The 26,720-nt window shown below is 55.5% G+C and overlaps 2 protein-coding genes across 4 annotated transcripts in view; one reads left to right on the forward strand and one right to left on the reverse strand.

Annotated features, from left to right (window-relative positions):
- The window catches only part of ITGA11 (integrin subunit alpha 11), a 46,727-nt gene extending 38,587 nt beyond the window's left edge, over window positions 1–8,140 (reverse strand). The window contains exons 1-2 of one of the 2 annotated variants that reach the window (XM_085589053.1): window positions 7,859–8,140; window positions 3,710–3,821 (exon numbers count right to left, since the gene is read on the reverse strand). In XM_085589053.1, the coding sequence (XP_085445179.1) occupies window positions 3,710–3,821; window positions 7,859–7,910 (164 nt within the window). In that variant the 5' untranslated portion in view covers window positions 7,911–8,140. The remainder of the gene's footprint in view (window positions 1–3,709; window positions 3,822–7,858) is intronic. The other variant, XM_077785962.2, reaches the window with a different exon arrangement.
- A 10,487-nt stretch (window positions 8,141–18,627) lies between these two features.
- CORO2B (coronin 2B) overlaps window positions 18,628–26,720 on the forward strand; it is a 33,220-nt gene continuing 25,127 nt past the window's right edge. For both annotated transcript variants that reach the window (XM_085589059.1, XM_085589060.1), the window contains exons 1-2: window positions 18,628–18,803; window positions 25,610–25,697. The gene's annotated coding sequence lies outside the window, so the exon portion shown is untranslated. The remainder of the gene's footprint in view (window positions 18,804–25,609; window positions 25,698–26,720) is intronic.

Below are 26,720 nucleotides of genomic sequence, written 5' to 3' on the forward strand. Positions count from 1 at the left end.
TGGGAAAAAGCTCGAAGCTCATCCCATTCCACCCCTGAGCTCCAGACCCTGACCCTGAACATTCCCGGTCCAAGCCCGGCCGAAGGGAAAGGGAGGAGGGGAAAGGAAAAAAGAGGGAAAAATCCTCTGGCGGGATTGAAAGCCAGAATTGTGCTGATCTGGAAAAACACTTCCAGGGGTTTCTGTTTTCCAGCTCCTGCCAGAGGTTTTCTTGGCTGGAATTCTCCCGTGGCTTGGCCGCCGCCGGAGCGCTTGGAATATTTTGGTGGAAGCGCAGAGAATTCCATCGTGTCTGCTCCCGGCTCTCCCTCCCACCCTGGGATGCAGGATCGGCTGCAGCCCACTCCATTCCCGGTTTTTTTGGGGGATTTTCCCTCTTTTTGGCCTGATTTTCAAGGAAATCATGGAATGGTTTGGGTCATTCCAGCCCCACTTCCAGAGGTTGCTCTGGAAGTTTGAACGTTCCTGGGTTTGAACATTCCAGGAACGGGGTGGCAAAAAATCTGGGAATCGACAGCGCTTCCGAGGGAGAAGGGTTTGTTCAGGGTGGGAGTGGGAGATTGGGAAAAATCACCTGGGAAATTCCCAGATTTCTTGGGAATCTCCAGAGGGAAGCTGGAGATCCCACAGGACCCTGCGGACACAGATCCCAGAACGGCTCCGTGGAAAATCCCGACTGAGCCAGGAGCCACGGAAAAGCCGAACCTGGAAATGCCTCCTTAACATCCCAAAAAATGGGGGGAAAAGCCGGGAATGTGGCATTCCTGCTGCCCACGGTATTCCAGAATTCCTTGCGCTGCCTTTGCTCCCGTTATCCGCTGTTTTCCGGGATTTGGGGTCCGGACACGGATTTGTCACCGTTGCCTGTCCCTGTCTGTGCCCCTCTCCAGGATTCCTTGGAAAAGGAATTTTGGGATACTCCCAGGGATCAGAACTTCCCTTTGGATAAGTGGGACACGAGGTTGGGATAGGGAAATGTCCCTTGGAGCGTCCAGCATCCCAAAAATTCCAGGAATCGGGCTCCAGGTGTCCCTCTCCAGGATTCCTTGGAAAAGGAGCTTGGAGATGCTCCCCGGGAGGAGTTTTGGGATCAGAACTTCCCTCTGGGATATGAGCTTGGGATAGGGAAAGCGGCTCCCCAGGAGCACCCAGCATCCCAAAAATTCCAGGAATCGGGCCCCAGGATTCCTTGGACGAGGAGCTCTGGAATGTTCCCGGCCACAGCTCCTGGAATGACGGGAAGCACCCCGGCCAAACACTTGGAAAGGGGAGATGAAAGATGAAGGGAATTTTTTCCCTTTTTTCCCCACTCCGGCACCTGCAGGAAGATTCTTCCCAAAATTCCATGAGATTCCAGGTTGTGTTTGCCCCAGGAGCTCCCATTCCCACGAGAGCTTCCAGGTTTTAAGGGCTACACATCCCACCTGTGGGAATTCTGCTCATTATTCCCAAAGAAATCCACCCACAGCGTCCAACCTGCTGGGATTTGGGATTTAAACCCTCTAAACCCCCTCTGCCCTCCCAGGAATTCCTTATCCCAAAATTCCTCCCAGGTCATTTTGTCCCAGCAGCACAGGGAGTTCCCATTTTCCCCAGTTTTCCCAAAAATCCCCAGTTTGGACGCTGGGAATGCTCCGATCCCGTAATTCCAGGTGCCCCTTTCCCTGCCTGCTCCGGGAGCGGGAAGCCGCCATTCCATGGAGCTCCGGTGGTTTTTGGGATGAATTCCAGGCACCTGTTGTCATCTTTTCCATCCCCGCTTGGAGAAGGCACCTCCAGCTCCACGGAAAAGATGGAAAAAGGGTGGAAAAGGAGACCTGGAAACCCCTGACGGCTCTGGAAAATGCCGGAGCAAAATCAAATCCCACATGGATGAGCTTTTCCAGCCTTAAAAATCCAAGTGGGATTTTTTTTCCCCCCCCTCAGGAGTTGAATAACCCGAATTTTTTCCTCACGGATTTTCCGCTCCCTGGGATGCACTTCCATGAGTCTGGGTGGCTCCTTGAAAAGTCTGGAAAAGGGGGAAATTCCCGACTTCCAAAAATACCTGGAAAATCCAATCTGCTTGGAGCCGCTCCAGTATTCCTTTAGAAATATATATGGAAAAAAACCATAAACACAGAATTCTTGGAATTCATTCCCAAACAATTCCCGGCAGCCAAAAGCAGCATTAAAAGGCTCAGGCTGAAGGAGAGGTGCCAAAATCCTCGGATTCCGCGCTTGGAATTTGGCAGCTGGATCCCGGCACATCCACGGCCGGGATTCGGAGGGGACCACGCAGTCTCCGCTGTATTCCAGCGGATTTTGTGGAATTCTTCGGGATGGGATTGGAAGATGCTCCGCAGGAATTGGGGTCTCAGGGCATTCCCTTTCCTTCCGTGTCCTGCCAGCTCCTGGAATTCCTGGAATTATCCATCTCCTGGAATTGTTGTCCAGCTCCCTCTAAACATCCATGGATTTTTTATTCCAGAGGTTTCCGGTTGTTCCCGGGTTTCTCCATTTTTCAGCTGTGTCCACATTTTTCCTTGGAGTTTTTCCCGCTCAATTGCAGATTCCAGCAGCGCTGTCCTGACTTTTTATGTCCGTGTCCATCCGTAGGATCCCGCTGGAAAAATTCCCATTTTTCCAAGCAGAGGAACCAACAGGAGGGAAAACTAGAGGTGGATCCTGCGGAGGTTGGCAGGAAAAGTTGGGAAAAGAAGCCAGGGATGGTCTTTGGTCCTGCTTGGGAAAGCAGGAAAAAATTCCCAGTTTCCAGGGAATTCAGCCCTTGGCCACGCCATCAGTGGTGGTGGCACGGAAAAACGGGATAAGAGACCCCAAAATCCTGGGAATTGCAGCGCCTCAGCTGCAGACTGCTCCTATGGGTACAACCGGGATGAGAATATTCCCAAAATTGGGATTTTCCAGCAATTTCCCTCCGAATCCTGGGAAATGCTGAACTCCCAGCTCTCGTCCCAAGGCATCAGCCCTTCCATAGGATGCACAATTCCAACGGGAAAAACTCCCAGTCCTGGTGGAAAACGGGGCTGGGAGCCATGGAAAGAGGGACCCTGACTTCCCAAAATTCCATGGAATGGGAATCTCAGGCTCAGGGCATGGGAGGCTTTTCCAAAAGTGGCAAAGGTTGGATTCCGGAATTCCAGGAGAATCCATTGCATTAATTACGGGATTAAGCCTGGATTCATCCACCTGGGGAGCAGATCCCAAATTCCAGGGAACCCCAGGAATTCCATGGGCTTTGGAGCATCTGGACGTGCTCCTGGAATGCACCAAAGGTCTCTGCCAACATCTGGTTGGGATTCCCTGGGATTCATCCCTGGGATCAGCCAAACCCACCCCAAATCCCAAACCTGAGCCAATCCCAGGCTCATCCCACATTCCCGATGGATATTCCCGATGGATTGATTCTCCAGGCCCCAGCTCCTCCATGGAAACTGTAAAAGCCGGGATGGCCTAGACCCAAATTCCAGATGGGATTCCAGCCCCGGGCTCTCCAAGGAATCGCAATCCATTCCCGCCCTTCCCAAATTCCCAGTATTCCCTTATCCCACCCCCAAATCCCTCTTTTTTTAAGGAAAACCTTTCCTTCGTTGTGCACCTCCAGGAGCAACCACCTCCTGGGAATTCTGGAGGTGATTTGGGGTGGTTTGGTGTAATTCCCACCGACATTCCCAGCGGAATTCCCGGTTTTCCGGAGCCCGCTCACCATTTCTTGCCGCCGATGTCGTGCTGCTGCACCGTGTATCCAAAAAAAGATTCCCGGGATCCCGCGATGATCTGCGGCCTCTTGGTGTCGATGTTGAAGGAATTCCCGAATCCTGGGGGGGAAAAAAGGGAAGGATCCGTCAGCCAAAAAGCTGGAAAGCGCCAATTCCACACGGATGAACCGGGAATTCCGAAATCTCAGAAAGGTTCCGGGCACGGAATGATTCCAATCCCGTTCCGCTCCGGGTGCTCCCGCTTGGGGTTGGATTCGGTGATTCCAGAGGTGCTTCCAACCTCGCCCATCCCGGGAAAGCTGCTCCCGAATTTTTTGAAGGTGCTGCGGGAGCAGGGATGGGTTGATCCCATTCCCATCCCAGCCAGGATGGGAATTCCAAATTCCCAAAATTCTGCTCTCCATCCTGGAGCTCCCAGGGAATATCCAGCCCTTGGGAGGGAGCCTGGAGCTCGTTTAGGATTCAGAATTCCTGGGATTCAGCCCTCAACAGCTCCTCCTGGGAATTCCCTGGAGCCAGGATGGGAAGGGGAAGGAGAAAGGAGCTCCTCCCTCTGGAATCCATGGATTTGGCCACTTCCACGGGAATCACGGGATGGGATCCATGGAAAAGGGACCCCGGCCACTCCCAAGGGTTTTCCCAAGGATCCGAAGCTGGGATTCCCATTCCCTGTGGGAGCAGGAGCTGGGGAGAGGCAGCTCCAGAGGGGGACATCCCCAAGGATGGAATTCCAGCTGGGACGGGGCGATTTTTGGGATCGGTCCTTTCCCTACGAATGCTCCGGAAAATGCCGCTTCCCACAGAACAGCGGGAGCAGGATCCGCGGCATCCCAATCCCAGGAATTCCAGAGAAATTTCCTGTCCCTGGAGCAAAATCTGGGGAATTTTCTGGCAGCTTCTCCCTGTGCCTGGAGCCAGATCCAGGTGGGGAAATTGGGAAATCGGGAATCCCCCCCGGAATGGGAATCTTGGGAATGCTGGAGATGCTATCCATGGGAACAGAGGGACAGGGCCCAAATTCCAGGATGGACACGGATAACCAGGATATCCCGGACTGCATTCCCTGAATCCTGCTGGATGCTTCATTCCAAGGAAAACCTGGGAATCCTCCTCCAGGACGGGGACAGGAGGCTCAGTTTGGAATTTCCTGGGATATGAAGGAGCGGTGGGCAGGAAAACTTGGCACTGCCGCTTCCCAGGAAAAATCCAGGCTGGGAACGTTTGGAGAGGCAGGAATGTCAGAGAAAAAGGGAATGTTTGGAATCCTGGGAACAAATCCACTCCCGGAGCAGGGAATGGAGGAATCTGGCCACGGATCCTGAGGAAAAGGAGCTTCCAAATGATCCAGGGAGAAATTCTAGAAAGCTGGGATAAAAAAAAATGGGATAAAAAAAAACAAAACCGGGAGACAGGGATGAGAGCCAAGATATTTTGTGGAGCGTTGACCTCATTCCACATCCCAAAGAAATGAAAACCTCGGGAGAGAGGGAAGCTGGGATTGGCCATGGAATGATGGGAAAGGAAAAAGGGGGAAGGGCACGGAGAGCGCCCTGGAATCAGAGAGAATTTTGGGAATTTTGGGAATTTCGGGTTCTGAGCAAGAAATTCCAAGATCCGGAAGAGTCTTGGATGCAGAGGAAGTATTGGAGAAGGTGGGATGGATTTTCCTCTTAATTTTCCTGGATTTTGCACTGCAGAACCCCAGGCTGAGGATTTTTGGGAATGGGAACACCGGGATAAACTGGAGAATCCCATTCCATGGTTTAGGATAAAACTCCGGAAAAGGAACAGAAATATTCCATGAAATGGGAAATCTCTGGGAAAACAGCGCTGGGATTGGCTCCTGCTGGAGCATCCCAATCCCAGGGAAGCAAAAAATCTGGGAGAGAAGATTCCAAGCAATGGGTGGAACCTCAAAACTCCAACAAAATGAAAGGAAGAAAATGAATATTGGGAATATTCTAACCAGGAATATTCCAACCGACTCCGGCTGAAACGGGAATTTTAGGAGAGGTTTTCCAGGAGATTTGGGAGCTGGAGAGATTTTCCTGCTGGAAAATCACTATCCCAAAGAAGTGACCAAAAGCTCCAGGTTTTCCTTGGAATTCCGAGGGCAGGAAGCTTCAAATTCCCTCTTTTCCTTGGAGCTTCTGGAGCATCCAAACTTTTGATTTTTGTCAGGAAAAATTTTGGAAAGAAGGAAAATTTTTTGGGAAAGAAGGATGGGAATAAAATCCACCCTTCCTGCCAGGGTAAAAATCAGGATAGAAAGAAGTCCTGGAAGGGAAATACCCGGGATGGAGATGATTCCAAAGGTGCCGGCGCCAGGAAAATGGGAATAAAAGGGGGGAAAACTGGGAGAGGGAAGGGAGGAAAAGCTGGGAGAGATGGGGGAAAACCGGGGGAAAAATAGGGGGGAGAAAGGGGAAAAGTGGGAAAAAATTGGAATTTTTTTGGGGGGGGAATGAGGGGAAAAAAGGAGGGGGGGAAGGAGGGGAAAAAAAGGGGAAATTTCCCTGCCTGAATCCTTCGGGATTCCCAGCTGGAAAAGGAAATCTGGGAAGTGCCTGGAAGCTTTCCCGTCATTCCCAAGCCTGGTTCTCCTTCCATGAACGTTTGGGGTTGGATTTTGCTGCCTTTGCCCCAAAGTTTTCTGATTCCCTGGAAGAATATCCCGGTTTTTCTTGGGCTGTCAGGAAAATCCAGGGTTTTTTTGGTTTTTTTTTCCTGGTTTCTGGCACTGCTGGAGCTCGGGCTGGAATTCCTGGAATATTGAGCTGAGCAAGGAAAATTTGCTAAAGGATAAAAAAAATTGGGGGGAAAAACTTTGGTGGGCTTGAATTCCTGGGAATCCAAGGGAATGCTGCCAGCTCCCGGAGGTTGTCATCGGCTGTTAGGAAAAATCCCGGGATTTGCATGGCAAGGCCGGGAATGCTGGGGATGAACAGAAGCTCAGTCATCCCGGAACATTCCTGCTTTCCCACAAAACCCTTTCCCAAAAAACGCCGCTGGAGGGGCTTTGCTACAGCGGGACCTTGTGCTTCCAGAATTCCCACAAAATCCCTGGATCCAGAAACATCCAGGGACAGAAATTCCATCCAGGGACAGAAACTCCCCAGGATGGAAATCCCTGTGGGAAAATCCAGGGATGGGAGGGGGGGGAAAAAATGGGAGAGAGGCGGGAAAAGCAGGGAATGTTTCATCTGAATCCAGGGATCATTTCCACACATCCCAAGGCAGAATTCCCAAATCCCCACCCCACCCTTGATGGACCAGCACCGTGTCCATGGGGGAATTTCCCGGGAATCTGGCAGCTGCCAGGATTTTTCCAGCATCCCAATCCAGAGCCGCATCCCTCCATCCCTCCATCCACACATGGATCCAATTATTCCAGGAAAAGCAGCTCGGCCACGGCTCCCTCGGCAGAAAAGGGAAAAAAAAAAATCCCAAAAAGCGCCAATCCCATAAAAACGCCGAGCAGCCTGGCGCGTTTTCCAGCAGGAAGTTTGGGAATGTTTGCAGCTGGAGGAGGCGCGAGCCGGTGGCCGAGCTCCTGGCAGTGGGAAAAGCGCTTTTTTCCCGAATTTTTTCCCGATTTTTTCCCCCGTTTCCCGTTTCCTCCCCGGTCCTGCGGCTCCCGGCGCGGGTGGATTCCAGATGGGATGAAAGCAGGAACGGGGAGTCGCTTTTCCCAAGGAAAAAAACCGGGAAAAAAAGGGAAAAATCCATCCCAGCCCCCCGGAGCAGAACGGGAGAAGCCGCAGGATCCGCTCCTGGAATTAAACTCCGCCTAAAGCCTCTCCTGAATTTAACCCCGAGCATTCCCGGTTTTCCAACGGGACGAACCTCAGGGAAGCTGCATTTCGGGAAAACGGAGCTTGCCTTCCCCCCGGTATCGGATCCTTTGGGATTATCCCGATTATTCCCGATCCTTTGGGATTATCCCGGTTAATCCCGCTCCGAGGCCGAGGAGGCACCGGCAGCTTCCCGGGAATTCCGGGATCTCCATCCCTTTTCCAGCAGCCTCCCGCTCCCGGCAAAATGTTCCCAAGAGCCGCTGAAGGTCTCTGCGGCACTTTTCCCAAGCCATTCCCGGTTTTCCTGCGGGAGCTGGGGGGATTGGGATGGGCACTCACCGGGCAGGAGGCACAGGGAGCAGGCCAGGAGAATCCCGCCGGGAATATCCATGGAATCGCCGGCTGGCCCAATCCCCGCTGCCGAGCATCGGCGGGACCGGGAGCTCCGATCCCAGATCCCGACCCTTATCCCGAACTTTTCCCGGCTCCCTGACAGCGGGAGAGCGCTGGGAGGGAGTGGGAGGGACCAGGGCAGCGGGGAGGAGGGAAAAGTTGGGAATGGGGACGGCCCTTTCCAGCCGGGACACCCTTTAGGGAGCGGATTCCAGGTGGGAATTCCAGCCTGGAATCGGCTGTGCCCATGGGGAATTCCCACCTGGAATCGGCTGTGCCCATGGGGAATTCCCACCTGGAATCGGCTGTGCCAGCCGGGAATTCCAGCCTGGAATCAGCTGTGCCCATTGGGAATTCCAGCCTGGAATCAGCTGTGCCCATTGGGAATTCCAGCCTGGAATCGGCAGTGCCCAACGGGAATTCCAGCCTGGAATCGGCTGTGCCCATCGGGAATTCCAGCCTGGAATCAGCTGTGCCCATTGGGAATTCCCACCTGGAATCAGCTGTGCCCATTGGGAATTCCAGTCTGGAATCAGCTGTGCCCATCGGGAATTCCAGCCTGGAATCAGCTGTGCCCATTGGGAATTCCCACCTGGAATCAGCTGTGCCCATTGGGAATTCCAGTCTGGAATCAGCTGTGCCCATCGGGAATTCCAGCCTGGAATCGGCTGTGCCCCCCTGGAATTCCAGCCTGGAATCAGCTGTGCCCATCGGGAATTCCCACCTGGAATGAGCTGTGCCCATTGGGAATTCCAGCCTGGAATCAGCTGTGCCAGCCGGGAATTCCAGCCTGGAATCAGCTGTGCCCATTGGGAATTCCAGCCTGGAATCAGCTGTGCCAGCCGGGAATTCCCACCTGGAATCAGCTGTGCCAGCCGGGAGTGCCCCCCTGGAATTCCAGCCTGGAATCGGCTGTGCCAGTCTGGAATTCCCACCTGGAATCAGCTGTGCCAGTCTGGAATTCCAATCTGGAACCATCTGTGCCAGTCTGGAATTCCCACCTGGAATCGGCTGTGCCAGTCTGGAATTCCCACCTGGAATTGGCTGTGCCCATTGGGAATTCCAGCCTGGAATCGGCTGTGCCCATCGGGAATTCCCACCTGGAATCGGCTGTGCCAGTCTGGAATTCCCACCTGGAACCATCTGTGCCAGTCTGGAATTCCCACCTGGAACCATCTGTGCCAGTCTGGAATTCCCACCTGGAATTGGCTGTGCCCATCGGGAATTCCCACCTGGAATCGGCTGTGCCCATTGGGAATTCCAATCCGGAACCATCTGTGCCAGTCTGGAATTCCCACCTGGAATCGGCTGTGCCAGTCTGGAATTCCCACCTGGAATCGGCTGTGCCAGTCTGGAATTCCCACCTGGAATGCCGGGCCTGTCCCGGTGCATCCCCCAGGGCTGTGAGGGGCTCAGGGGGACCCCGGCGGCACCTCCGGCCCCAATCCTCCGGGAAAAGAGGGGGAAAACTGGGAAAAAAGGCCGGGAAAACCTGGGAAGAAAAGTGAGGCGGAGCTGGGAAGAAAACAAGGGAAAAACTGAGAAGAAAGGGAGGAAAAACCTGGGAGAGAGAGGAGGAAAAACTGGGAGAGGGGAGGAGAAAACAGGGAATGTTTCATCCCAGGGAGCGAGTTCAGCTGGACGATATCTGGGAATGACATCAGCCATTCCCAAAGGGAAGATCCCGTGTTTTTCCCAGATTAAAACCCTTGGATGACTCCTCAAAAACCCTGGAGAAGGGGGAGGCTGCTCCGGCCGTGCGCTCCCAGCTGACCCCTGGATCTGGGAAAAGCTTTTGTTTGTCTGGAAAAACCTGTGGATGGCAGGAATTCCTCATGGAATCATGGAATGGGGAGCTCATCCCATTCCAATCCCTCTTTGTCTGGAAAAACCTGTGGATAGCAGGAATTCCTCATGGAATCCCGGAACGGGGAGCTCATCCCGTTCCAATCCCTCTTTGTTTGTCTGGAAAAACCTGTGGATGGCAGGAATTCCTCATGGAATCATGGAATGGGGAGCTCATCCCATTGGCAGGAATTCCTCATGGAATCCCGGAACGGGGAGCTCATCCCATTCCAATCCCTCTTTGTTTGGAAAAACCTGTGGATGGCAGGAATTCCTCGTGGAATCCCGGAACGGGGAGCTCATCCCATTCCAATCCCTCTCCATGGGCAGGCGCCCACAAATCCCTGGATCCAAATCCCAGCGCCTCCAAATCCCACAGGACGTTGTGCTTCCGTCTCCCCTCATTCCCAACCCTCCTGCTCTGTTTTTTGGGATCATCCCAGAAGGTTTTCCGGATTTTTCCAGCTGTTCCCGCAGCAGCTCCCTGATCCCGACTTGTGGGAGGCGTCTGGCCTTGGATGCGGCTGCCTCGGGAGTTCGGGAAGAGCCAGGCTGGAAACCAGGAATGTAAACACAGGCTGGGAATGACAACAAATTCCCAAATTCCCAGATTTCAGCGCAGGAGGAGCTGGGGGCGGGGCACGCAGGGATGTTATCCCGCTCCAGAGGCTTTTCCCGCTTCCCAGGGAAAGGTGGATGCTCAGGAAGAGCAAACCCCCCTCCAGGGCTGGGGTTGGGATCGGGATTTGTCCCTCTGGATCCCCGGGAGCGGCTCCAAGCCGGAGCACGTGGATCTGTCATTCCCGATCCAGCGGCTCTGCTGAGCTCAGAGCTCCGGGGAATTGCTCCAGAAAAAAAAGCTGGAAGCAGAATTCCAGCCTCTCCCACAGCATCAGCTCTTCCCAGAGCCAGGAAAACAGGGAAGCAGAATTCCAGCCTCGTCCACGCAGGAAAACAGGGATTGGCCTGCCCCAGGCACTGGGATGGATCCCAGGAGTGTCCTCCCAAAATTCTGGGATGGATCCTGGGATCTGCTCCCCAAAATGCTGGGATGGATCCTGGGATCTGCTCCCCAAAATGCTGGGATGGATCCTGGGATCCGCTCCCCAAAATTCTGGGGGGAGTTCTGGGATCCCTCCCCAAAATGCTGGGATGGATCCTTGGATCCGCTCCCCAAAATTCTGGGATGGATCCCGGGATCCGCTCCCCAAAATTCTGGGATGGATCCTGGGATCTGCTCCCCAAAATGCTGGGATGGTTCCTGGGATCTGCTCCTCAAACTTCTGGGATGGATCCCGGGATCCGCTCCCCAAAATTCTGGGGGGAGTTCTGGGATCTGCTCCCAAAATTCTGGGAAGGGTTCTGGCTGTAGCTCCCCTAAAATGTTGGGATGGATCCTGGGATTTCCCACCCAAAATCCTGGGGTGAATCCAGGGATCAGCCTCCCAAATTCGGGGATGGATCCTGGGATCTGCCAAAAATTCTGGGATGGATCCCGGGATTCCTCACCCAGACACTGGGATGAATCCTGGGATCTTCCCCCAGAATTCTGGGATGGATCCCGGGATCTTCCCCCAGAATTCTGGGATGGATCCCGGGATCTTCCCCCAGAATTCTGGGATGGATCCCGGGATCTGCCAAAAATTCTGGGATGGATCCTGGGATCTTCCCCCAGAATTCTGGGATGGATCCAGGGATCTTCCCCCACATGCTGTGGTGATCTCTGGGATCAGCCCCCAGAATTCCGGGATGGCTCCCGTAAAACGGGGCGGGACCGGCAGATGGTGCATGGAAATTTGGGAATTCCGGCGGGAACGAGGAGCTCTGGGTGGGGGCTCCCATCACAGCCCTTTCCAAGCCCTGCTCCCATTCCTGGGAATTTTGGGAATCCTTGGCCCAGTGGGAGGCACCGGGGGGGGGTCCTGGTCCCTTCCCCGCCATCCCAGGGAAATTTGGGAACGCTCCTGGAGCGAGGGGAAAAGCGGGAGCCGAGCCAAAGGTGTCGGGTTTGCTTTAAAATTCCCGTTGGAGCCAAGGGCCGAGCTCATCCATCCGACACCGGATCCAGGCCTGGAAAACGCTCCTGCCATTCCCTGGGCTGGCTTCCAGCAGGATTCCTGCCAGGAGCCTTTTCCATGCTCCCCTCCGGCTGGTTTCCGAGCGCCGCCGGATCCCGCGGTGCCCAAATCCAGCTTTTCCCCGGCAGGCGGGAACGGGGCGCCGGGAATTCCCTTTTTGTGGAATTCCGTATCCATGCAGGAGCCCGGGAAGCCCCAGGATGGGGGGGGGTGGGAAAGGAGCCCCCAGAATTCCAGAGGTTCAGGTGGGATTCCCTCTGGGAGGCTCCGTGCTCATTCCCATTCCTGGGATGTCGCTCCCTATAGGAGATGAATTGGGGATACGAAAACTCTGGGAATTTCCTGGAAGCTCCCACAGCTCAGGGATTCCATGGGATCCAAATGCTGCTGGATTGGCAATATCCCCCGTAAACCTGGATGCTGGCGCAGGATTTATCCCAATTTTTTTTCCCACTTTCCCCCCTCTGATTCCTTGAGCTTTATCCATTGGCATTGGAAAAAGAGGAATTTTGCCAGGGGGTCACCATAACTCTTAGTCCATGAAGGATGCTGGGAAAATGTTGGGAAAATATTGGGAAAATGTTGGATTTGGGAATGGGGACAGAGCAGAGCCGCCCACACAGGGAGATTCCCACCTCAGTCCAGCTGGATTCCATGGGATTTTTGTAATCTCCTTGGATTTTCCCACGAATCCCTCACTTAATCCTCTCCTGCCGGGGTTTCCCGGGATCCCACAGCTTCCTCTTCCTCCATCCCGCTGCTTTTCCGCTTCCAAATAAATCCGGATGGGCGGGAAATAAGGAAGCTGGGATAGGCACTAAATATAGATACGCAAAAATTACGGAATCCTGGAATGGTTTGGGAGGGAAGGAACCTCAAACCCATCCCATTCCATGGGCAGGGACAATTCCCACTATCCCAGGCGGCTCCAAGCCTCATCCAACCTGTTCTCGGAGACTCAAATTCCTGAAATTCCTCTTTTTTCCTCCAAAATCTCTTCCCTGGATCCCTTGCCTTGCTCCCTTTCCATCATCCTCTCCCGAGCTTTCCCATCCTATGGAATCCGCAGCTTCCATCCCCAGGAATTCCCAATCCTGGTGATCTCCAGGGGACTGGAATCCGAGGGCACCGCTTGGATTTGGGAATTTCAGCTCCCACTTCCCTCTCCCGTTCCTTTGGAAGCGATTTTCCATCGGGAAGAGCATCTCCCCCCAAATCCACACACTTCCCAGGAATTCCCAATCCTGGGATCTCCGGAGGTTTGGAAGCTGGGGGCACCACTTGGATTTGGGAATTTCAGCTCCCACCGGGAGGAGCTGCCTTGTCTCCCATCCCTTCTCCCCTTGGAATTCTCATTTGTGCTCCGCATTCACTTCATACTGGGAATGAGTCAAGGCGGCTCCGAATTCCCCTCCCAGTGAAAAATCGGGATCTTTTCCAGGGATAATGGGAACCAGCTGCCGGCGGCAGCAGACGGAGCTGTTTGTTCCCGCTCCCGGCGGAGCAAACGGAATCATCTCCCCTTCAAATCCCGGGATTTGCGTTATCCGTGCGCTCCCGGCGCCAGGTATTGTTATTCCAGAGGAACTCCCATCCAAAGGGACGAGCGCCCGGCCCTGGACTTCTCCATAAATTATCCACTCCGGAATGCAAACAGCAGCCTCCGGATAATTGGCGGCTGCGGATATTCCAGGACTCTCCGGGTGTTGTATCCATGGTTTTCCCGCTCCTCTGTAATTGTGGGCAGAGCCGGGGACGTGCCGGGATTCGGCCACGCGGCTCCGGAATGTCCCGGAGCCGGAATCCCTGGAAGGGCCACGGCAGCAGCCTCGGGGTTTTCCCTAAGGATCGGGTTTTGCCAAGGAGGATCATCCATCCTTCATTTCAGCGGGAATGGTGGCGCTGAGGAAGAGCTGGAAAAGCTGGAATTGTCCCCCCCGTCCCTGGGGGGGGCGGGATTGTGGGGGCGACAGATATCCAATGGAAAGATTGGGATCACCAATTCCATGGAAAGATTGGGATCACCAATCCCATGGAAAGATTGGGATCACCAATCCCATGGAAAGATTGGGATCACCAATCCAGTGGAAAGATCAGGATCACCAATCCAACGGAAAGATTGGGATCACCAATCCAATGGAAAGTCTGGGATCACCAATCCAACGGAAAGATTGGGATCACCAATCCAATGGAAAGTCTGGGATCACCAATCCCATGGAAAGATTGGGATCACCAATCCCATGGAAAGATTGGGATCATCAATCCCATGGAAAGATTGGGATCACCAATCTAATGGAAAGATCAGGATCATCAATCCAATGGAAAGATCGGGATCACCAATCCAATGGAAAGTCTGGGATCGCCAATCCGATGGAAAGATTGGGATCACCAATCCAATGGAAAGATCGGGATCACCAATCCGATGGAAAGATTGGGATCGCCAATCCAATGGAAAGATCGGGATCGCCAATCCAATGGAAAGATCGGGATCATCAATCCAATGGAAAGATTGGGATCGCCAATCCCGCTCTGCTCTTCCTGCATTCCCAGCCATCCAGGTGGGAATTTTCCTGAGGATTTTTTTGAACCGCTCACATCCAGCCCAGCAGCGCCAGGAAAAAATTCCGGGATAACGGCAGGGGTGGGCTGAGGGAAGATGGAAAATGATCTCTGGTGGGTTGCGGCTGCCGCGAGGGGGAAAACGGGAAAATTTGGGAACGGTTCCATTCCTTACCCCGCGCAGATCCCTGAGCCCGGGTTTCTATGGAATTGCGCTCATCCCGGTGAGATTCCCATTCCAAGAATTCCGCAGCGATTCCTCCCGGCAGCGCCAGGAGAGGGAGCCCGAGGCGCTCCCGGATCCCGGAATTCTCCCGCAGCCGGCGGGATCCGCTCTTCCCATTCCCGGGACGCGCCCGGGCCGGGAATTCCAGCCGGGATGCCCGGCTCCAGTCCCGAGGGAGCAATTCCCGCTGGCATTCCCGTGGGAATCTCCTGGGCTGCGGGAGACACATTCCAGAGGGCACCGGCACCGATCCAGGTCTCCGCTCCCGATGGGAATTCAGGGATCTCTGCTCCCGATGGGAATTCAGGGATCTCCGCTCCCAATGGGAATTCAGGGATCTCTGCTCCCCCTGGGAATTCAGGGATCTCCACTCCCCCTGGGAATTCAGGGATCTCCGCTCCCGATGGGAATTCAGGGATCTCCGCTCCCAATGGGAATTCAGGGATCTCTGCTCCCCCTGGGAATTCAGGGATCTCCACTCCCCCTGGGAATTCAGGGATCTCCGCTCCCGATGGGAATTCAGGGATCTCCGCTCCCCCTGGGAATTCAGGGATCTCCGCTCCCGCTCGGAATTCAGGGATCTCTGCTCCCGATGGGAATTCAGGGATCTCTGCTCCCGATGGGAATTCAGGGATCTCTGCTCCCGATGGGAATTCAGGGATCTCCGCTCCCAATGGGAATTCAGGGATCTCTGCTCCCCCTGGGAATTCAGGGATCTCCACTCCCCCTGGGAATTCAGGGATCTCCGCTCCCCCTGGGAATTCAGGGATCTCCGCTCCCGATGGGAATTCAGGGATCTCCGCTCCCCCTGGGAATTCAGGGATCTCTGCTCCCGATGGGAATTCAGGGATCTCCGGTCCCGATGGGAATTCAGGGATCTCCGCTCCCGCTCGGAATTCAGGGATCTCTGCTCCCGATGGGAATTCAGGGATCTCCGCTCCCGATGGGAATTCAGGGACCATTGGTATTGTTGGAATTCAGGGATGCTCATGGGAATTCAGGGATCCCTGGTGCCGCTGGGAATTCAGGAATGCTGCTGGAAAAGCTGGAATCTCCGGTGCCCATGGAGAAGCTGCTCCAGCAGGGTGAGGCCGGGACACGGCTCCCGGATCCTGCTCGGTGCCAGCAGGAGATTGGAATCCTTGGAATTCTTTCCAGGCGCTGAGCATCTCCCTTTCCTGGGATCCCAGCGGGATCATGGATGTTCTCCAGGAAAACAAATCCGGCTGGGAGCTGGGGCGGGATCCCACCCAACATTCCAGGCCAAACCTGGGGCACAAAATCCCCGGGATGTTTCCCTGCCCTCCCCAGTATTCCCGAAGATTTCCCGGGATTCGGGATTGCGGGGCTGTCCTGGCGCAGCCTGCTCTGTTTTCCCTGCCGGGGGAATTCCCTCTGGGAAGGGAATCGTCCCATCCTTGGCAGTGCTGCGAATTCCCAAATTAATTCCCCCCCCATTCCCAGCATTCCCACTCCTCCCAGCTTGGATGAGGGGCTTTCCCTGTTTTCCCAGCTTTCCCAAGCCCCAGCCCCTTTCCCAACATTCCCGGGCCCCTCCCAAGCTGCGTTTGGGATTTGGGAGATGCTGGGATTTCCCCCAGCGTGGAAAACCGGGATCCATCCGTCACCGCATTCCCGGGATCCTCCCAGCTCCAGGCACCTTCCCGCCTTTCCCTTCCCATCCTACCTTGCCCAACTATCCCAGTTTTTTCCAAGTTTTCCGAGTTTTTCCAAGAATTTCCTCGGGATAACGAATTCCCCCTCTGGGCTGAGGCAGGCGGGACACGGAGCTGCTCCAAGGCTTTGGAAAAGCGGGATTCTCCTCCTCCAGCTTTTCCAGGCCTGGATATTCCCTGTCCTGAGCTCCGCTCCATTGCGAGCATCCCCTCGGATCCTTTGGATCCCGGGAAAACGGAGGATTTTTGGGAAGAGGTCGCGGCTGGGTGCGTGGGGATTTAGCGGGGGGCTGATGTCATTAATTCCCTGTTAATTGCATTAACCTTTGCCACACTTTCCAGCCCAGCCCACGTGGTTTATCCTTAAAAATAGTTGATTTTCAAGGAATATTTGGGATTTTTCCTCCTCTTGTCATCAGATCCATTGGGTTGGTTTTTTTTACAGGGAAGCTCCGGATAAAACTCATCTTCCATCGGATTCTTGGTGGAATAATCTCCTTATAAAAGGGAAATCTTTGGGTTTGGGGCTGTGCCTTTCTTCCAGGAGGATTGGGAATGCCTTTGGAATTGGCCTGGAGTTGTTTGAAATAAATAAAATTAAACGGAGGAAAAAAAATAATTTCAAATCATTGATTAAAACAAATTAATAATAATTAAGAGAGAAAAAAAAAAATCCTGGAGGATTCCAGGATTCCAGGCCTGGGTTATATCCTAATTCCCTGGAAACAAGGAGATAAAATGTTGATTTATTTTTCCTAAATACTTATCCCCAGTATTCATTTGTCATCCCAGAGATTTTTAAATCTTGGGAGGAAATTCCCGGATTTGGGGCCTGCGAGGTGACACAGCCACAGGTGGCCGGGATGCTCCTCACTTCCTTTATTCCATACTAAAATCCCCCAAATTCCCCTGGATTTCTTTGGAGTCGGTGCCGTGGGGAGCGGGATTTCCTTGGTGGAGAGAGCAGGAATCGGGATAAAGTTCTCCAGGATTTTTTCCCTTTTGGGGCTGGATTTTGGGGTCATTTGGGCCCATCCGTGTCCTAAATTATTCCCAGTGTCACTTCCAGCTGGGCCTGGAAAACGGAGCTGCTGCTGTCACTGTCGATCCTAAAAACGGGGTAAAAAATCCCCAAAAATCTCCTTTTCCATGGGCATGGATCCTTCGGGATGCTGCAGCAGCCCGGAATATCCCGGGATATCGAAATATCCATGGATTCTTCACTTCCATGGAATGTCCATCGCGCTGGATCGCAGGCCAGGCCAGGCCTGGGATGGGCTTTGGGCTCCTTCCCAGCTCCGCATCCCAGGATTTCCTGGAATGGGATGGGAGGGAGCGGGGCCGTGTCGCGACACCGCGCGCTTGTCGCGACCCCTCCCGGATTGGCTCCGGTGGCACCGGGGTGGCCGCGAGGCTCCCAAAGGGTTAAACTGAACCGGGACCGAGCCGCGGATCACAAAGGGTTAAACTGAACCGCGGATCACAAAGGGTTAAACTGAACCGGGACCGAGCCGCGGATCACAAAGGGTTAAACTGAACCGCGGATCCCGAAGGGTTAAACTGAACCGGGACCGAGCCGCGGATCCCAAAGGGTTAAACTGAACCGGGACCGAGCCGCGGATCACAAAGGGTTAAACTGAACCGGGACCGAGCCGCGGATCCCAAAGGGTTAAACTGAACCGGGACCGAGCCGCGGATCACAAAGGGTTAAACTGAACCGCGGATCCCAAAGGGTTAAACTGAACCGGGACCGACCCGCGGATCCCGAAGGGTCAAATCGGTACCGGGGCCGTGGAAGGGTTAACGCGGCCCCGCGGGGGCGGTACCGGCTCCCGAAGGGTTAAATCGGTACCGGCTCCCGAAGGGTTAAATCGGAACCGGCTCCCGAAGGGTTAAATCGGAACCGGGGCCGGTCCCGAATGGTTCAATCGGTACCGGGCCCGGTCCCGAATGGTTCGGTCGGTACCGGAGCCGCTCCCGAATGGTTCGGTCGGTACCGGGGCCGGTCCCGAAGGTTCGGTCGGTACCGGGTCCGCTCCCGAAGGCTCAGTCGGTACCGGGCCCGGTCCCGAAGGGTTAAGGGGGCTCCGGGGCCGGTCCCGAAGGCTCAGTCGGTACCGGGTCCGCTCCCGAAGGCTCAGTCGGTACCGGGCCCGGTCCCGAAGGGTTAAGGCGGCTCCGGGGCCGGTCCCGAAGGCTCAGTCGGTACCGGTCCCGGTCCCGAAGGGTTAAGGCGGCTCCGGGGCCGGTCCCGAATGGCTCAGCCGGTACCGGTCCCGGTCCCGAAGGGTTAAGGCGGCTCCGGGGCCGCTCCCCCCGGGGGCGGTGCGGGGCTGACATCACGGCCCCGCCGCGCCGAGCACCGGCCGAGCTGCGGGCAGCGCTCGGAGCGGGCACACCCCGGCCGCCGCCGCCGCCTCGCCTCCCCCCGTTCCCGGCTCCTTCTCCGGTTCCCCGGCTCCTTCTCCGGTTCCCCGGCGCTCCCGGCTCCGCATGCCCGTCCCGAGGTAAGCAGCCGCCCGGTGCCCGCAAGGTGCCGGGCCCGGCCGCCGCCGCTCCGCCGCTCCGCGCTCGCCCCGCGGCCGCTCCGGGCCCGCAGCTCCGCTGCAGTTTTAACCCTTGGAGCGGGCGGCGGGCGGGCCGAGCGGCCCCGGCGGCGGGACGGGCCCCGGAGCCGCTCCCGGCGGGGCTGGCACCGCGAACCGGGCATCCGCAGGGCCGAGCATCGCCCCAAACCGGGCATCCCCCCAAACCGGGCATCGCCCCGCGCCGGGCATCCCCTAAACCGGGCATCCCCCAAACCGGGCATCCCCCAAACCGGGCATCCACCCGCACCGGGCATCCCCCCAACCGGGCATCCCCCCAACCGGGCATCCCCCAAACCGGGCATCCCCCAAACCGGGCATCCCCCAAACCGGGCATCCCCCCGCACCGGGCATCCCCCAAACCGGGCATCCAGCGGGCCGAGCATTCCCCAAACCGGGCATCGCCCCAAACCGGGCATCCCCTAAACCGGGCATCCACCGGGCCGAGCATCCCCCAAACCGGGCATCCCCCCGCACCGGGCATTCCCCAAACCGGGCATCCCCTAAACCGGGCATCCACCCAAACCGGGCATCGCCCCGCGCCGGGCATCCACCGGGCCGAGCATTCCCCAAACCGGGCATCCCCCCAAACCGGGCATCCCCCCAACCGGGCATCCCCCAAACCGGGCATCCCCCAAACCGGGCATCCCCCCGCACCGGGCATCCCCCAAACCGGGCATCCAGCGGGCCGAGCATTCCCCAAACCGGGCATCGCCCCAAACCGGGCATCCCCTAAACCGGGCATCCACCGGGCCGAGCATCCCCCAAACCGGGCATCCCCCCGCACCGGGCATTCCCCGCACCGGGCATCCCCTAAACCGGGCATCCCCCAAACCGGGCACCCCCCGGGCCGCGGTCCCGCCCTCCCGGGGGTCGCGCATCCCCCGGCCCCTCCCTCGGCCGCCGCTTCCCGGACCTCCGCAGGTGGCTGGAAGGGCGTGGAAAACCTCGGGAATGGCTCCGGGAGCTCGGGGAGAGATCGCTCCCGGAGCAGCTCCCGGATTCCTGCGGGAACGTTTCGCTTCCTGGGAGCTGATCCCGCTCTCCCTTCCCGATCCCGCCCCCGATCCCACTCTCCCATCCCAATCCCGCTCTCCCATCCCAATCCCGCTCTCCCATCCCGATCCCGCTCTCCCATCCCTGATCCCGCTCTCCCATCCCAATCCTGCTCTCCCTTCCCGCTCTCCCATCCCAATCCCGCTCTCCCATCCCAATCCCGCTCTCCCATCCCTGATCCCGCTCTCCCATCCCGATCCCGCTCTCCCATCCCAATCCCAGTCTCCCATCCCAATCCCGCTCTCCCATCCCGATCCCGCTCTCCCATCCCAATCCCAGTCTCCCATCCCAATCCCGCTCTCCCATCCCTGATCCCGCTCTCCCATCCCAATCCCACTCTCCCATCCCTGATCCCGCTCTCCCATCCCGATCCCGCTCTCCCATCCCAATCCCAGTCTCCCATCCCAATCCCGCTCTCCCATCCCAATCCCGCTCTCCCAGCCCAATCCCGCTCTCCCATCCTGGGGCCGAGGTTGTGCCCCTTGGAGCGATCCCAAGCCTCTGGATCCTGCTGGATTTGGGATCAGGGAGCAAAGGGGCCAATTCCAATTCCTGGGATTTGGGATCAGGGAGCTCCAAGCCTGAGCCAGTTCCAAACTGAGGGATTCCCAGGATTTGGGATCAGGGAGCTCCAAGCCTGGGATTCCTGGGATTTGGGATCAGGGAGCTCCAAGCCTGAGCCAATTCCAAACTGGGGGATTCCCGGGATTTGGGATCAGGGAGCTCCAAGCCTGGGATTCCTGGGATTTGGGATCAGGGAGCTCCAAGCCTGGGATTCCCGGGATTTGGGATCAGGGAGCTCCAAGCCTGGGATTCCCGGGATTTGGGATCAGGGAGCTCCAAGCCTGTCCCAGCCCGAGGGCGTGGCACAGCCGTGACTTTGGGAGGTCACCAAACATTCCAGGGAATCAGCCTTGGGAAAGGTCACGGAGCGGGAAGGTCTGGAATGACCTCAGTGGGCTCTGGGAATGGGATTGATGATCCCATAAAAGCCCTGGGCTGTGGCCGGGAAAGGCTGGAATATTGGGAATGACTGGGTTGGTGCACTGGGAATGGGAGGCAGCGGGACTGGAACCGATCCCTCTCCAAATCCTGGGATTTGGGAATGTCCAAATAACCCCAGTGAGAACAGGGAGAAGAATCCCTCTTTCCCATTTTTTTTTTTTTCCTGAGGAAAAACCTTGTGGGATGTCACCAGCGCTGCCTTTGAGGTTGGGAATTCCCAGGTGCCATTCCCAATCTGTGCCAGAATCCCTGGAAAAGCGTGTTCCCAGCAATTCTGGAGAGGGATTGATGAGCAGGCCGGAATTTGGGCTATAAATCCACAGCTGGGATCAAAGAACCCCAAATTCCCAGATATCCAGGGGTACAGTTGGAAGCCAGGCTGGGAATTTGGAGTGCTAATTCCCAGGGTTTTTTTGGAATGTGAATGGATTTATCCCAGAAAAAAAACCCCAGGGAAAGCACCTGCAGCAGGATGGGGAATTTTCTGCTGATTTTCAGGGAATGGATGAGAAAACGGAAAAGTTTTCCATCTTCTGTCCCAAAATTCCCACCGTTTGATCCAAGCTTTCCCTATGGATTTTATCTCCTGCAACGTGGATCGATGAAATCCTAAGAAATTCCAGGAGCAGCTTCCTGACCTGGCCCAGCATCGATTCCAGGGCTTTTCCAGGGAAAACTGGGACACGGATCTGGGGAATGTCGGTCCCTGGACGTTCCCTGGATGTGGAGAGGGAAAAGGCAAGTGGGACAAGGAGCTGGGAGAAGCTTTTCCGGGATGGATTTGGCTCTCCGGAGTCAGCGTGGATCCGGGAAAAGCTGCAGGGCACGGCGGGATTTGGGGATGGGAATTGTTCCCACAGAAAGGCAGGAAAAGGGGGAGCCCCAGGGAATTCCTGGATCTGCATCCTGCCCCAGCCGCCGGCCTTATCCGGGACAGGAATTTGGGATTCTCCCCCAGCACTTCCTCCCACGCCGGGGCTGCTTCCCAGCGGAGCTGGAAACCTTGGATAGGCTTTTCCAAAGTTTGTAAATATTCCCGAGCAATTTGTCCTGGGAGGAAAAATCCAGCTGAAAATCGGGAGCAGGGCCCGAACGGCAGGCGGAGACACCAAGAGCTTTTCCTGGGATTTGGAGGGCTGGGCAAAGGCTTGGGAAAGGGCTGGAATATTTCCTGGATCCATCCCTGGTCCCAGACCACCCCCTCCCTTCCCACGGGAAGGAGCAGCCGGAGCTGCAGCTCCTGGAGGAGTTTGGGACCAGGGAATTAAAAATAGGATGGAGCTGGATCCATGGGAATGCTGGGAGAGCCCACGCCTCGCTCCGGGAGCTGCCCAAATCCCCTGGAATCGTGGATCCCATGGAATGGCCACTCCAGCTTTTCCCCCAGCTGCCCCGGAGGAATCCGGGATGATTCTTCCATGCTGTGGAGGCTGGTTTGGTCTCCGTGCCTTGGAAAGGGAAAAGCATCCCAAATTTTGGGAATTGTTATCCCTCAGCTTGGATAACTGCCCCAGGAAGCGGAGGGGAGCAGGATTTGAGGGAGAAGGGATGTGAGCTAGGATGGGAACGGAAAGGGCAGGAAAGAGATTCCTTTGCCACGGAAATGGGAATCCTCGGGAATGTCCAGCTGGGAATATCCAGGTGGGAATATCCAGGTGGGAATATCCAGGTGGGAATATCCAGGTGGGAATATCCAGGTGGGAATGTCCAGCTGGGAATATCCAGGTGGGAATATCCAGGCGGGAATTCTGCAGTCAGGGAGGGGCTGGAGAATTTAACCTTGGATCAGGAGCTCCCAAATCCCACCCATTCCAGAGGCCGCTCCCAAATCCCAAGTGAACAAAGTATTGGGATCCGGGGGCGTGGTCATTTTGGGAAGAGGGATTTGAAATGATTGGAATTTTCCCCAAAAAACAACTGCTGAAAGGAGGACGATCCCATGGCAAAATCATGGAGCCGGGATCCGAAGGAGCGGGAACATCCAGAGGAATGGGAACATCCGAAGGAAATGGAGCCAAACCCAGATTCCAGAGAGGAAATTCCAACTATTCCCTGTCGGGATCAAATAGAAGATGCCCCACGGAAGTTCTCCGTGGCTGGGAGGTTGGAACGCCGGGATGTTCCCATGGGAATTCTCGGTGTCCTCTGCCGCCTCGGAAGGGCAGACGTGGCTGGAGCAAATGCTGATCCATGGAAAACTGATACGGGATCAATGCGCGGGGAGCTCCATGGAACGGCCGGGCTGTGTTAGCGGGGAACCGGGATTTGGGGAACGCGGATTGGTTTCCCGGGAATACGGGATGAAGGCTCCTCTGGGGGGTTGCTAAAAATGGATTTGGTGGAGCGGCCTGTCCTTGAGAATTCCAGATATTCCAAAGGGGCTCCAGGAGAGCTGGAGGGGGATTTGGGATAAGGGATGGAGGGACAGGACCCAGGGAATGGATCCCACTGCCAGAGGGCCGGGATGGGTGGGATGTTGGGAAGGAATTCCTGGCTGGGATGGAATTCCCAGAGCAGCTGTGGCTGCCCCTGGATCCCTGAAAGTGTCCAAGGCCAGGCTTGGAGCATCCTGGGATAGTGACAGAGAATCCATGGAATGTGGGAAGTGGGACATTTCCTGCCTCGTTATTCCTTAAAATCCTTTCCTTTCCTTTCCTTTCCTTTCCTTTCCTTTCCTTTCCTTTCCTTTCCTTTCCTTTCCTTTCCTTTCCTTTCCTTTCCTTTCCTTTCCTTTCCTTTCCTTTCCTTTCCTTTCCTTTCCTTTCCTTTCCTTTCCTTTCCTTTCCTTTCCTTTCCTTTCCTTTCCTTTCCTTTCCTTTCCTTTCCTTTCCTTTCCTTTCCTTTCCTTTCCTTTCCTTTCCTTTCCTTTCCTTTCCTTTCCTTTCCTTTCCTTTCCTTTCCTTTCCTTTCCTTTCCTTTCCTTTCCTTTCCTTTCCTTTCCTTTCCTTTCCTTTCCTTTCCTTTCCTTTCCTTTCCTTTCCTTTCCTTTCCTTTCCTTTCCTTTCCTTTCCTTTCCTTTCCTTTTCCTTCATTCCCAAATTCTCCATAAAACCTGGGAAAAGCCCGGCTGGGGTCACCAATTTTGGGACCGCTGGGGGTTGGGAACGGGGATAAGGAACCGTTGGAATCTGGAAAAGGAAAATCCCCGTTCCAAGACAAATTCCCCTCATCCAAGGCAACTCCAGCCCTCGGCTTTTTAATGAGTTTTAATTGGGATTCCGTGCAATTAATTGGGATTCAAAAGAATTAATTGGGGTTGTTAATGGGGCCTGGCGGGATCACCAGGATCCGTAACTCACACCCGGCCGAGCTCATTCCCAACCCCCTTCCCGCTCCTTCCCATGGAATTTTATCAAACCATGAATAGTTCCTTTCATCCCGGATTCCTGTCTCCCGAGTCATTCCCTAAATCCGGCAGCTGGGGGGGGGGGTGGAAAAACCATCTCTGGATGGAGGGAGGCAGCTGCTCCGGTGCCCCCCAAATCCCGGGATTCCGGCGCCGTGCCAAGGCCGCTCCCAGAAATCCCGCGCTCCTTTGTCCGTGGCAAAGCCATTGGCAAAGGCTCCAGCCACGGATCTCCGGCTGGAATGGGGCTGGGAAAAGCTCTGGGAGCGGAAAGGCCGTGCCAGGGAAAGGCTGGAGCGCTCGAGGCGTGGTTGGGGAGCGGAAAAATCGGGATAAATCGGGATAAATCGGGATAAATCGGGATAAATCGGGATAAATCGGGATAAATGAACTGGGACCTGAGCCCACACTGGGGTCTGGCTGTGGGAGATCCGGTTGGATGGGAAATGTGGGAATGCTGGGAATGGCGGCAGCCGCATCCCTGTATCCAAAGGTTTTCCGACTTCATCTAGAATCCAAGGAAATTCAGGATCAGGCTGGGAGCTGTGTCCGCCCTCCCTGTGGATCCAGAACTCTCATGGATGAGCCCCCGGCTCGGTCCCGCTCATTCCAATGGGAAAAGCGACTTTTCCCCTTCTCTGACTTCCCTAAAACCCCTCCAAGTATGGAAAAATCCCGGAATATTTTCTCCCCTCAAGGAAATGGAATTCCGCGGAGCTCAGCCCCATCCTGATGGAATTCTGACCAGGAATTTTTCCCTCTGGAAGTGGTGGTTTCTCCCAGCAACTCCTGCTGTGGAAATCCCAACAAATGATGCAAAATAATGCTGGAAAAATGCTGGAAAAATGCTGGAAAAATGCTGGAAATATCCTCCTGTGCCAAGAGCTTGGGAAGAGGCACGCTCCAGCAAAATTCCCTGTCGTGCATCCTGGGATGGTTGGGCTGGGGCGGTGCCAGGAGCAGGGATCGCTTGGATTCGGGAATGGGAATGACCTGGAAGGCTGAGCCACATTCCGGGAATATCCAAGGAAAGCTTGGATGTGGCTTGGAGCCGTCTGGGATGGGGGAAACGTCCGTGCCCATGGAACAGGATGGGGTTTAAGGTCCATTCCAGAATTCCAGGATCGATGATTTCCAGGGATGCTGCTCGGCAAAGCCGCACCCATTGGCAATGCCGGCTCCGGGTGGATCCCAACCCGGGGCTGGAATTAATCCCAAAATCCTCCGGATCGTTATCCCTGTTCCCCGGTTTTGGCGCCGCCGCGGTTCAGGATGGATCCCACTCGGAATTTGGGATCCAAAGGTTTTCCTTGTTTTCCAGGCTCCCGGAGCAGCCCTGACTCCCTGAGCTCCGCGTCCGTCCCGGGCGATCCGGAGGCGCCCGACCAGCCCGGAGCCAAGCAGGGCAGGTGAGGATCCCAAGGGACCCGGCGAGGAATGGGAACATTCCCGGGATTCAGTGGGAATCCCCCATCCCATCCCATCCCATCCCATCCCATCCCATCCCATCCCATCCCATCCCAAATCTCTCCACTGGAAGCTGGGAACGCGGTTCCGTGGCTTTTTTAATCCATAGGATCGCGGCAGCGTCCGTGGATCTCCTCCCAGAACTTGACCCGTTATCCCAAAAATATCTCTGCGGATCAAATCCGTGGAATGCTCAGCCTTTGGGGGAATGAGGAGGGAGGAAATTAATTAAGGAGATGATCCAAACCGGATGGAAAGATTGGCCAGGGATGAGAATTCCATGCAGGCTCACCCAGAGGGATCATCCCAACCTCTGGAAAAGGGACCCTTGGGTGAAGGGAACCCCGATTCCCGGAAAAAAACCCAGGGAAAACAAGGAGAGCAAGGAAAAACGGGAAACAAGGCTCCCTTGCCTTTCTCCGGAGGGTTCCGCTCGTGCCGGGAGCCGGAGCACAGGGAAAGGCTCGGCCGGGATTCCCGAGGCTTGGGAAGGGCGCTCGGTGCCATCCCGGGAAACGGGAATGGGCAGCCCGGAATATTGACTGGATCCCGCTCCTTTCCTGGAATATCAACTGGATCCTGCTCCTTTCCTGGAATATCGACTGGATCCTGCTCCTTTCCTGGAATATCGACTGGATCCTGCTCCTTTCCTTTCCTGGAATATCGACTGGATCCTGCTCCTTTCCTTTCCTTTCCTTTCCTTTCCTTTCCTTTCCTTTCCTTTCCTTTCCTTTCCTTTCCTTTCCTTTCCTTTCCTTTCCTTTCCTTTCCTTTCCTTTCCTTTCCTTTCCTTTCCTTTCCTTTCCTTTCCTTTCCTTTCCTTTCCTTTCCTTTCCTTTCCTTTCCTTTCCTTTCCTTTCCTTTCCTTTCCTTTCCTTTCCTTTCCTTTCCTTTCCTTTCCTTTCCTTTCCTTTCCTTTCCTTTCCTTTCCTTTCCTTTCCTTTCCTTTCCTTTCCTTTCCTTTC

Source organism: Lonchura striata, chromosome 10, assembly GCF_050655825.1.
Source record: "Lonchura striata isolate lonStrDom1 chromosome 10, ASM5065582v1, whole genome shotgun sequence".
Lineage (NCBI taxonomy): Eukaryota > Metazoa > Chordata > Aves > Passeriformes > Estrildidae > Lonchura > Lonchura striata.